This window comes from Eriocheir sinensis, chromosome 56, assembly GCF_024679095.1.
Source record: "Eriocheir sinensis breed Jianghai 21 chromosome 56, ASM2467909v1, whole genome shotgun sequence".
Taxonomy (NCBI): domain Eukaryota; kingdom Metazoa; phylum Arthropoda; class Malacostraca; order Decapoda; family Varunidae; genus Eriocheir; species Eriocheir sinensis.
Window position 1 is genome coordinate 907,764 of NC_066564.1, and position 12,718 is coordinate 920,481.

Genomic DNA, 12,718 nt, shown 5'->3' on the forward strand with positions numbered 1-12,718 from the left:
TAACTTACCTCAGAAACTTGTGTGTGGCTGACAAGACTGACTCTCTCTCTCTCTCTCTCTCTCTCTCTCTCTCTCTCTCCCAGCTATCATCACCAGCAGCAGCACGCACTCACTACCTGGCAAGCAAGACTGATCGTGAGGTGTGAAACGAAAGACGGAACTCGAGCGACAAAGAATTAGGAGAAAAAATATAGCGACACCATAAGGCACTCCGCAGTAATACAAAACCTATTGACGGCTCAAGTGGGGCGCTGCGCATGCGTCGAGCCCTGTTAAATCTTCGCCACTCTGGGAAGGAAATAAAAAGAGATAGAGTAAAAAGGCCGATTGATATCCGGTGACGTGGCATAGTGTGTCCCCGATGCCGTGAGGAAGGGGGTGGCGGGTGTTGGCTCGGCCCTCACGCCCTCAATCCCGCCATGCATAAATAAACGGGTGAATTGTTGATATTTTATGTGGCGTGGGATGATGTAAGGCGCCCCCTCCTCCCTCCCCTTCCCTCCCTTGATCTCCCACCCTTCTTGTCTCTCTCCTTTGCCTCTCCCTCTCGCGCCCCCTCGCCCTCCCTTGCAGTGTTAAGACATGCGTTCGTGGGTTGTGCTTGTGTGTGTGTGTGTGTGTGTGTGTGTGTGTGTGTGTGTGTGTGTGTGTGTGTGTGTGTGTGTGTGTGTGTGTGTGTGTGTGTGTGTGTGTGTGTGTGTGTGTGTGTGTGTGTGTGTGTGTGTGTGTGTGTGTGTGTGTGTGTGTGTGTGTGTGTGTGTGTGTGTGTGTGTGTGTGTGTGTGTGTGTGTGTGTGTGTGTGTGTGTGTGTGTGTGTTACTGTGTGTGTGTGTGTGTGTGTGTGTGTGTGTGTGTGTGTGTGTGTGTGTGTGTGTGTGTTACTACTTTGTGTGTGTGTGTGTGTGTGTGTGTTGTTACAAGTGCAATATGAACAAGTGGAATAAACAACAAAAAATATTGACTAAATTACTGATATAGATAAAATTAATTTTAATACTAGCAAATAATAATGACAACAACAATAATAATAATAATAATAATAATAATAATAATAATAATAATAATAATAATAATAATAATAATAATAATAATAATAATAATAATAATATAATAATAATAATAATAATAATATAATAATAATAATATAATAATAATAATAATAATAATAATAATAATAATAATAATAATAATAATAATAATAATAATAATAATAATAATGCACACACATTCTTACCAAGTTTTCATAATTAGTCGAAGAGAAAAAAAAATCTCAAATTCTGTGAGTTCATAGTTTGGCAAGTGACCTGCCGAGGCCACGCCGCCGCTGCCACCGTCCCTGCTGCTGCTGCTGCTGCTGCTGCTGCTGCTGCTGCTGCTCTTAATCAATGCAGGAGAAGGTCAAGTGTTTGGGCGGAAAGAAGAATAACAAAATTAGCGTGTGGATAAGACGTCACAGGCAGGGTTCGCGTGGATGTCCAGGGCAGGCTAATGGGAAACACAGAGGTAAACATCACCATAAATTTATTAAAAACTTTTGATTTACATAGAAAAATATCCGCTCTGAGCAGTGACCACCCCACAGCGGCCCGGCGCTCACTCCTTCCCCAACCTCCTCCTCCTTCTTCTCCTCCTCTTCCTCTTCTTCTCCCTCTTTACATTTGTGTCCCTTCTGTGTGTGGGGGCGGTGTGTGTGTGTGTGTGTGTGTGTGTGTGTGTGTGTGTGTGTGTGTGTGTGTGAGTGTGTGGGTGCGTGTGTGTGCGTGAGTGTGTGTAATTCTGTCAGAAAATCTTTTACTCGCTCTGTATCATATTTTCTTTCGGTATATTCTTTCTTTTTCATTTTTATTCCTCCTTTCTTCCGACTTTTCTATTTTCATTTTTACCTTTCATAATTAATTCCTTTCTTCTGTCTCTCAACACGAAACCGAGATAAAAATTTGGATACGTATTCTTTTAGCCTGTCCAATTGATGTGCGTGTATGTGTGTGTGTGTGTGTGTGTGTGTGTGTGTGTGTGTGTGTGTGTGTGTGTGTGTGTGTGTTCAGGGTTCCCGGAAAAGTCACAGGTGTACCACTAAGTCGTCCTTCACCCGTGCAGGTTAATGAGGTTTGCCACACACTAATACGTACTTTCAGGTGTTGCTGGACGCGGGGCTTTCTTCGGCTCATGTCTTTGTGCTTGTTTGTATACTTTTTTTATTATTGTCCGGCGTTAAGCTTATTTGGTTTACTTTTCTACCAGTCATTATTGTTTTTCGTATCTCGTTAGCTTTATGATTTTTTGTCGATTTCCTTTCTTCAGGCGTCATTTATATTTTTACATGCACGATTGATCGGTGGACCTTCGCTGATTTCCGATTCTGTTCGTCGATGCGGGAGTTTACCGCCTTGGGTGTTCGGTGGGTGCGCGGCGTCCACCGTCACGACACATCTTCGCGTCCCCTCGCCTGGCCTGGAAGCCTTCGATCTTTTATCAATGGACTGGCGGCGCTGCGTGGGGGCACATCACTTCCGCCAACAGGCTGGCATAAGGCGGTTACTTCCTCAACGTTGACTTTCCCCTAACATCGATCAATCAAACACATTGCGCAAAACAACATGGACTAACGTCATTCCAAACGTAACCACTCCGCACTTTTTTTGTTTTGTTTCAGGTCGTAGGAAACTAAAGGCTTTACATTCTTTCCCAAGCCTTGAAGCAGCCACTTATAGATCATGGAGCCAAGGGAGTGATTACAGCGGCATTATGACCTTCATATTAGCCGTGATGGCCGTTTGGGAGTCTCTTAGAGACGACATCGGAGGAGTTCGTAGTAGCGGGAGACTTTTAGACACCGTGTTAGGAGGCTGTAGTAGCTGGTAGGACGAAAAGGCGAGGGAGGATATACAAAGTCGATTGTCGGCCCGTCACGGCAGCGACAAGAAGCCAATGTCATTGGTCCGGTCGGCCGGGACCTTACAAGCCACCAGTTTTAAGATGAAAAGTCTCCGGTAGTTTTTTTTCTGGGAAGGGACTTACGGCTCACGGCAGGGAGGGCACGTCACATTTCCAGGAGTTAGGAAAGGACACGACAAGAGGAAGGGAGACCACAAGGCAGATGCCTCTTCACGGGACTTGGAGGGCACGGCAGGCGTCCAGTGCTGGGCCTGGGAGGGGGAGCGGCCAGCGGCGGGTGGGAGGTCATTCCGTGAAGCTCAATAAGGATCGTTCACGTATCAAACGGAACTCTCCCTCTTTGCCACCAGCGCCGTGCCCGAGGTGGCGTCGTCTGCCAGCAGGGGTCGTCCGGTGTCGTGCGAGATGTGTTGGTACGCCAGGTCGTGGATGGAGTCCTCGCCGTACCCGAGCTCATGACCCAGACTGGCCTGACTGTGGGACGGCCGGAGGTCAAAGGTCACGTGGGAGTGTGGCCGCCGAGTGTCCAGGGTGGCGTATACAGTGGGCACCGCGCGGGACCTCGGGACCGCTCCGGGGCTCACTTGTCGCCCCGGCTCCAGGTTGAGGTGGGCGTACTGAGGGTCCTTCTGGAGAGTGAGAAAAAGAAAGGTCACTCGTTAGTACTTTGTGGAAAAAAATGATGCACAGGTCCACGTTGTGTTAAGACGTATGAGAGACAGTTAAAGAGACGAATAGCAAGGTGTGTGGTGTGATGTAATAACCGATCCATCATAAAAAAAATAGGCGCCGGCTCATGTTCAATGGGAGAATAGGAGAATGAATAAAGAAAGCCATAGCCAACGAGATATCTCCTTCACTGAGAGAGAAGGATAAATGATTGAGTAGCTCGAGACGAAACGCGTAGAGAGGATATAAATTTTCTTTCTCCTTGTCAATCATACAAGACACTAGAGAAAGAGGTGGACAGGGAGGAGGACGCGAGGAAGACAGAAGCGGGATGGGAAGCAACGTTGCCAGATTGTCGTACTCAGCGTCCTATGTTTGCCGATTTCCGACCCCAAAACTGCCTCCTCGACCCCAATAACTGCCTTCATATATAGTTATCGTTAAAATGGTTAATTATTGGTGGTTTTTGGCAATAGCTATAGCTCAGAAACCGGTAAATACGAGGCTCTGAGTACGATAATCTTGCAACGGTGATGGGAAGTAGGTCAGCCTTAGACATCAGCTGATTTCACCTGCCTGACACATCCCTCACGCCGCGTCAGCCGTGCCGGGGGCCTGTCAAGTCTCCGCTGAGAATATTGGTCTCGAACGCATTCCTTTCGCCATTCCTAATCCGTATCGAATCGTGAGTTGTGTCCCGACTCCTCCCTTTCATCGGAGTGACGTACGGCCTGTGTTTGTTGTGTGCGAATTCACCGACGCTCAATACCTCTGCCTCGGGTTTGTGTTGTGGGAAGAGATGTAGACGTCCCGATCTCCCCCGCCACCGCTTAAATAATGGACGGAACCAGAATTATTTACCATGAGAAAAAAAACTTCCAAAACTCCTCCTAACACCGCCATGCTCGCGTCAGGAGGTAAAAAATGCAGGTAGGCCAAGCTAGGCGGATTGTAGTTGGAATTATTTAACGCGTGAAGCTATATTCATCGGCTGCAGACGTCGGAAGAATCAACAATATATACGAAGGTGTCTCAGAATTCATACCGATCCATATATATACTTTAATCTTCTTCACCTTGACCGTGGAGGAGCGAAGACCTAGGAAAATTGAGCCGCCGAGGAGGGGTAGCACACACACACACACACACGCACCGCCCCCCCCCCCCGCCCCCCCCCCATTCCCAGACACACACCGCAAGGACAAGTGGGTAAGCGAAGTTCTCAGGGGATGGGGAAGGAAAGCCGGGGATTCTCTTTTTGTTATTGATATTGATCCCTTGTTTGTGTTGCCTCTTGGACAGGAGCCGCGGCCGTCTGCCTGTCCCACTGTCCCGCGTCGCCAATTACATTTCTGCCATTTAACGACCGCCGCTTAAATGAGAAACGCTTGAGAGGGAAGAATGGAGAGAGTAGGAGGAGGAGGAGTAGGAGAAGGGGTGGTTAAAGGTAGAGGAGGAGAAATTAAGCCAGGAGGAGAATTAAAAGAGAAGAAATGAATACCGAAGGAGGAGGAGAGGAGGAGAGAAGGAGTAGGAGAAATTAAACCAGGAGAAGAAATAAGAAAAAAAGGAATGCAGGAGGAGGAGGAAAGGAGAGAAGGAAGAGAATGGGGGTTGGGTGGAAGAGAAGAATCAAAATAAGAGAGAAGGAGAAATGAATACAGGAGAAGGGAGAAAGAGAGAAGGAAGGGGAATAAGGGTTGAGCGGACCGGAGAGAAATTCTTCTTTATCTGCAACGAAATTACGGCGGAATTGAAAAAGAAATTCGTTAATGAAAGAGGGAGTACCTGTTAGATTTCCCACAGCAGTTCATTTTTACAGCTTTATTAACGTTCACCAAACTTTTCCGGGCCGAGATTAATGCTTTGGGGAACACAGGCTTTTGTAAATTTTCGGGGAACACCAAACGGCTTTCATATCCCGGGAGTTGTGTTGCGAGTTGGTTAGCCGGGCCATTTTTTCCCCTTGTTCTGCGGTATGGTGGTGTGTGTGTGTGTGTGTGTGTGTGTGTGTGTGTGTGTGTGTGTGTGTGTGTGTGTGTTTTTCTTGTGCTCTGCGTTGTGTTGTGTGCGAGTGTTGCTTTGTGTCGCGTCGTGAGTCCTGGAGGTAATTTCGGGGGCCGCCGGTGGACAATTTCTGGTTCCTTCGATATGGTGTGGCACTGCGGAGGAACGTAATGAAGCCTCTCGTCACTCTGCTGGGCGTGACGGCAAAGCGAGAGTGACACACACACACACACACACACACACACACACACACACACACACACATACAAACACACACACACAGCCCCCCCCGACCCCCACTCCGACCCTCCCCCACCCCTACAACTCACGGAAGGGTGGTGGTGATGTTGCTGGTAGTGTTGTTGCTGCTGCTGCTGCTGCTGTTGTTGTGACGCCTGCTGTTGCTGCTGTTGCTGTTGCTGTTGAAGTTTCTGCTGTGGTAAAAGGTGCTGCTGGAGTTGCTGGTGCTGCTGAAGGTGCTGCTGCTGCTGGAGTTTCTGTTGCTGCAGCTGCTGTTGTTGCTGGTGGTGGTGGTGCGTGGATGAGGTAGAGGGCGTGGGAGAGAGGGTGTGTGGGGGGTAGGCTGGTAGGAGCTGGTGATGCACGGCGCCCCCTCCTCCCCCACCGCCGCCCCCCGCCGCCACCACCACCTCCCGGAAGGACGCGTCGGCCCCCCCGCTGCTGTAGTTGGCGGGCGGCTGCAGCAGCGGACCGGAGGGCGAGAGGGAGGCGTGGACCAGCGGCTGCGGGATGAGGTCAGGGTCCACGTCCGCCTCGCTCTCCACCTGTGACCCGGCGAGGCGTTATTTGTGCTGGTCTTTGTGTTTATCTTGGTCTGTATTTTGTCTTGTTCTGTGTTTTTGTCTTTGTGTTTTGTCTTTGTGTTTTGGTCTCGGTCTGTGTTTTGTCTTGTTCTGTGTTTTGTCTTGTTCAGTGTTTTGTCTTGTTCTGTGTTTTGTCTTGTTCTGTGTTTTTGTCTTGTTCTGTGTTTTGTCTTGTTCTGTGTTTTGTCTTGTTCAGTGATTTGTCTTGTTCTGTGTTTTGTCTTGTTCTGTGTTTTGTCTTGTTCAGTGTTTTGTCTTGTTCTGTGTTTTGTCTTGTTCTGTGTTTTGTATTGTTCAGTGTTTTGTCTTGCTCTGTGTTTTGTCTTGCTCTGTGTTTTGTCTTGTTCCGTGTTTTGTCTTGCTCTGTGTTTTGTCTTGTTCCGTGTTTTGTCTTGTTCTGTGTTTTGTCTTGCTCTGTGTTTTGTCTTGTTCTGTGTTTTGTCTTGTTCTGTGTTTTGTCTTGTTCTGTGTTTTGTCTTGTTCTGTGTTTTGTCTTGTCCTGTGTTTTGTCTTGTTCTGTGTTTTGTCTTGTTCTGTGTTTTGTCTTGTTTTGTGTTTTTGTCTTGTTCTGTGTTTTTGTCTTGGTCTGTCTCTCTCTGTGCAACCGTATGTCAAACTGTCTTACTGTCTGCCTGTGTGTTTGTCTGTCCGGCTGTCTCTGTGTTTGTTTGTTTATTGATCTACTTTAATATGCAGCACACACACACACACACACACACACACACACACACACACACACACACACACACACACACACACACACACATCAATACTGAGAATGGTCTGGATGTGGAGATAGACCTAGTAATACTCACTCATTCAGAGGACAGTTGAATGAGACAGATGTAGAGACAAGACAACACGAGTTCAAATCTTGCTTATTACAACTAGGTATATACACACACACAGCCCCCCCCCCTCCCTTTCTCTCTCTCTCTCTCTCTCTCTCTCTCTCTCTCTCTCTCTCTCTCTCTCTCTCTCTCATCTGTACTTTATAGTAGGCCATTCGCCGCTCCCACTTCCCTTCCATTTCCTCCGCCTCTTTCTTCTTTCACACTTTTTTCTTTTCCCTTCCTCTTCCTCTTCCTTTTCCTCCTCCTCTTACTCCTCCTCCTCCTCCTCCCTCTGTTCTCACCTGCATATCTCGGTGGACACAAGCGTGGGCGGGCGGGTGGTGGGCAGCCTTGATCCCTGGCGGCGGAGAGGGCGAGGACTTGATGGTGGGCTCCGGCGAGGGTTTGCATGGGTCGTGTTGCCGCCGACCCGCACGCCTCCGTAGCAGCAGCACCAGCAGAAGCAGCAGCAGCACCACGCCCACGGACGCCCCGACCACCACGGAGACCAACGCCCGCACGCCCCCCGCGCCTTCCCCGAGTAGACTGAAGGGTGGATAGAAGCGGGTAGGAAAGGGTGAATATAGGAAGGCAACATGAAAGGGTTGAAGGGAAGGAAAAATGAGCGTTATCTCGTACCATTAACGTTAAGTTGCGATGAATTCTTTGGTATAATATTTTTTTCTTTCCTTGTTAGACTGAAGGGCGGATAACGAGGAGAAGAATAGGGTGAGGCAAACAAGGCCAGTTGGAGGGAGCTGAGGAAAGAATATAATCGCCTTTTACCGTAATATTCAAGTTAAGTTGCATCGGGGTTTTGTTATTTTTCCCTCGGTTCTTTTTCGCCTCGAGCCCCAAAGTCAGTGAAGGTCATGTTGGATCAGGCCCAAAAGAAAGGTGTTTACGGAGGATCAGTTAAGTGTTCGAGTGGCTCGCTGTGGCTTCGTCTGGTGTGTGTCGGCTCAGGCAAGTCGGAAAGCCTCGCTCTCAGACGCCGCCTCCTTAACGTTGTTGGTGATGTCTAATTGTGAAAATGGAGATCTACATGTAAATAGCTGATTAGAGTACGCGGTGAGACAGAGAGAGAGAGAGAGAGAGAGAGAGAGAGAGAGAGAGAGAGAGAGAGAGAGAGAGAGAGAGAGAGAGAGAGAGAGAGAGAGAGAGAGAGAGAGAGAGAGAGAGAGAGAGAGAGAGAGAGAGAGAGAGAGAGAGAGAGAGAGAGAGAGAGAGAGAGAGAGAGAGAGAGAGAGAGAGAGAGAGAGAGAGAGAGAGAGAGAGAGAGAGAGAGAGAGAGAGAGATGCTGGAGATGAGAGAAATGAGAGAAATGAACGAAAAGAGAGAGAGAAGTGTATGTATGTGTATACCCTTTCCTCCGTAAGGGATATAATTTAAATCCTGGATGAAGGTTTGCGTCCATAAAGCAACACTGCAGTCTGACCTCATTACCATAATGGGTTGCAGTAATACCAACACCAAGCACCGCAGAACCCCGGGATTTAAAACTCGTACGTTGCTGCTGGAGTTGCGTGGCTGCGGGGCCTTATCGTCGTGAGTCTGGCACCACTGACAGACTGACTCACGCAGAGAGAAAAAAAGGGAAAGTTATTAAAAATTGATGGGCGAAGCAGCACTGGCACGGAAGGGAGGGAAGAATGGAAGATTTTTCTCTTTAACTTCGTAGGTGAAATTCGGAAAAAAATATTGGACTGTGGAAGTTTTGTGGAAGTACGAGTCTTTAGTTGTGTCATTAAAGTTCGAGTGAGCGCCTGCCGTGCCTGGATTACTTAAGGGAGCTGTTTTAGAGTTCCTTGGTTCCTGAGACGCCATTGAGGTTCTCTGGTACTGAAGATGTTACCGAAGTTCTTTTCATAGTCTTTACTCGGAAAACTCATCTCATTAATGTGTCCTCCCTCAGTGGTCGTCAGTTTTTGTATTATCCTTATCCTACCATGTTCCCAGGGCTTTGATGAGGGACTATTTGAGTATTTTCGATGTGTATATAAATGTTTCGAGCTTTTGAATGAATGGAAAAATATCTGAACGGCAAAAGAGAAGCGAGAGACGAGAGTACCAGATATTCAGCGAAAAATAGATGTTTCTCTTTATAGGTGACTGTATCTTTTTTTTCACGTCGTTCGTTTCATATTCACTACGTCTTGTGCCTTCATATACAAGATTGCCTGCACACACACACACACACACACACACACACACACACACACACACACACACACACACACACACACACACTCCCTACCCGTACTTCAGGTGAATTTCTCTCCCTTGCAAACATTCGAGAAGCCACTCTTTTCATTTCCCCGCACGCCACACAAACTCCTCCGTCGCAACACGTATTACATGTCCCGTTTTCAAACTCGCTTTTCTTATTCCCTTTTACTGCGCCGCGTGAAGTAACACTCGCATGAACACTGATAAAGCATGTCATCCTCTTTCTTCTTTTATTACTTACCCTCTCTCTGCTCTCCTCCACTGATTGCCTAATTCGCCTTATCTCTGCCCACACGCTCGAACTGACGTCATTTCTATCTTTCATCCTTTTAGAAACGCTTTACACGAGCTATGTTATCCCCTGAGTGGTGTTCACTTCAATCATCCACCTCCACTCAGCCCACACACACAAGCTACACGACTCCATTCCAAACACTTTATTTATCAACTCTGCGGACCTACCCAGCCACGTTTCACTTACTCTCACCAACACTCCCCTCGTTCCATACCCACTTCACGTACTAGGCTCTTGTCGCATGCACACACCTCAAAGTAAGCACACACGTAGCTTTTCCGAACTTTAGATACAGCTCACAACTTCACTCTCCTTGCTTTTTATCCTCTCTTTTCCCTTTTCTTAGTACAGTTCAATAAATTCAAGAAGCCGTTCCATCACACATTTCGGTATAAGCAAAAATATAGCTCTTTCAAACTCCAGAAACACTACGCACTTTCACCCTGCACTTTCTTGCTCTTTATTTATTATTCTCCTTGACCTCAGTATACTTCCGTCACAGTCTCTCCAATCACACACATTAAGCGAGGCAAAGGATATACCACTTCCAAGCTCGAGATACAGCTCATATCTGCACTCTCTGCTTTTTTACTCTCTGTCTACCCATTCCTTTTTCCTCAGTACACTTCAGTCTCTTCAAACAGACTCTTCAATAACACACTAAAGTAAGGGCAAGCATCCAGACTCGAGATACATTCACAACTTCACCTAGCACTTCCCCCGTTCCTCTCTGGGTACACTTCAGTCACACAAACTTCGGATACGCACTTCACTCTCTTCAAACCGGCTCTTCACTCACACACTGAAGTAAGGGCAAACATGTATCACTTCCAGACTCGAGATACATTCACATCTTCACTAGTACTTCCTCTGGATACACTTCAGTCACTCCAAACTTAAGATACGCACTTCACTCACTTCAAACCGGCTCTTCAATAACACACTAAAGTAAGGGCAAGCATGTAGCACTTCCAGGCTCAAGATAGCTACAGTTCACATCCTCATTTAACACTTCCGCCACTTCTCTCTCAATTCACTTGTCACTCCAAACTTACCTCGAGCCGCCTCCGCCGCCGCCAGACACCCCAGAGGTCGAAAGGCCGCCGCCACCCTCGCCGCCGTCACTGTGTCCCTCCCTCACCTCCGCCACCACTGCCAGAGAGACGGAGACGCGGGTGTTAGATAGATAGATAGATAGATAGATAGATAGATAGAGAGAGAGAGAGAGAGAGAGAGAGAGAGAGAGAGAGAGAGAGAGAGAGAGAGAGAGAGAGAGAGAGAGAGAGAGAGAGAGAGACAGACAAAGAAAATGAATGAATGAATGAAAGACAGAGAGAGAGAGAAAGGGACGGGGAAAGAAAATGAAAAAGAAAGGAAAAAAGACAGAACCAAGGGAAGAAAAGAAACAAAGAAAAGAGAGAGAGAGAGAGAGAGATGGAAAAATATAAAGAAAAAGAAAGAAAGAAATTGAATGAATGAATGAAAGAGAGAGAGAGAGAGAAAGGGACGGGGAAAGAGAATGAAAAAGAAAGGAAAAAAGACAGAACGAAGGAAAGAAAAGAAACAAAGAAAAGAGAGAGAGAGAGAGAGAGAGAGAGAGAGAGAGAGAGAGAGAGAGAGAGAGAGAGAGAGAGAGAGAGAGAGAGAGAGAGAGAGAGAGAGAGAGAGAGAGAGAGAGAGAGAGTTAAACACACTTATTTCCGTTAGATTAAGACACGGTGGACAAAGGCAGCGTGATAAAGAGAGAAATACGTGCAAATTTAGTCAAACAGCTCGCCGGCCAGACCGAAAAGGCAGAAAATAAAAAGCCCCGCAGAGAGACAGACAGGCGGTTGAAGTGAAAGTAATCAGAGAAAACTTTGATATGGAAATTTTGAATGACCTTTTTATTTAATCTTTCCCACCCTGAGATAATTTTAAAAACTCGGCTGAACTTTTGTTGTATAATTATCACTTCCAGGAAAAGGGAGGAGGAGGAAGAGGAAGGAGATGAGGAGAAAGAGGAAGGAGAGGAGGAGGAGGAGGAGGAGGAGAAAAGGTTGGGGGAAGTTGGACGAATAAGGAACAGGAGCGTGAAGGAGAAGGAGGACGGAAAAAGCGGAAGCGAGGCCGGACAGAAAAATATACTGAAAAAGTCTCCGAACTGTTGATTTATGAAAAGAATTTATCCCTTACGACCTGAGGAAAGTTCAGGTTATTGTCATCCGTTATGTGGGTCTGTGTCGCCTGGGGAAGGAGGGGACGAAGGGGGAGGAGGGAAGAAGGGAAGGAGACAGGGTTAGTGGAAAGGAGGTCAGGGAAGGAAACGGGAGGAGAAGAGAGGAGAGAGGGAGGAAAGACTGAGGAGAAAGAGAGGAGAGGCGAGGAAAGACTTAAGAGGAGCTAAAGGACAATGGAGTCAGTTTATACAAAATATGAGAGAGAGAGAGAGAGAGAGAGAGAGAGAGAGAGAGAGAGAGAGAGAGAGAGAGAGAGAGAGAGAGAGAGAGAGAGAGAGAGAGAGAGAGAGAGAGAGAGAGAGAGAGAGAGAGAGAGAGAGAGAGAGAGAGAGAGAGAGAATAAAGAAAGAGGGGAGAAGAAGGGGGGAGAGAGAGAGAGAGAGAGAGAGAGAGAGAGAGAGAGAGAGAGAGAGAGAGAGAGAGAGAGAGAGAGAGAGAGAGAGAGAGAGAGAGAGAGAGAGAGAGAGAGAGAGAGAGAGAGAGATCTACATTAAGAGAGAGCTGTAATGAGTCTCCACGGATAATCAGTACCGCATTAACCTGTCAGTAAACTTAGCAGGCTTGAAATAGCGTCTGGCACGGAGGAAGGAAATACCGAAGAGGGAAAGCGTGGAGGAGGAGGAGAAAGAGGCGAAAGAAGAGGACGAGGTGGTGGTGGAGGAGTTGGAGGGAAAAGAAGAGTAAAGTGAAAGGAGAGAGACATGGGAAGAAGAGAAAATGAAGAGAGGGAAGGAAACTCAATTAAA

At 47.2% G+C, this 12,718-nt stretch overlaps 1 protein-coding gene across 1 annotated transcript in view; it reads right to left on the reverse strand.

Annotated features, from left to right (window-relative positions):
• Positions 1-1,504: 1,504 nt before the first annotated feature.
• Positions 1,505-12,718, reverse strand: part of LOC126984141 (nephrin-like) — a 131,262-nt gene continuing 120,048 nt past the window's right edge. Inside the window, exons 13-16 of the mRNA XM_050837517.1 lie at positions 10,809-10,905; positions 7,531-7,774; positions 5,901-6,356; positions 1,505-3,524 (exon numbers count right to left, since the gene is read on the reverse strand). Of these exons, the coding sequence (XP_050693474.1) occupies positions 3,216-3,524; positions 5,901-6,356; positions 7,531-7,774; positions 10,809-10,905 (1,106 nt within the window). The 3' untranslated portion in view covers positions 1,505-3,215. The remainder of the gene's footprint in view (positions 3,525-5,900; positions 6,357-7,530; positions 7,775-10,808; positions 10,906-12,718) is intronic.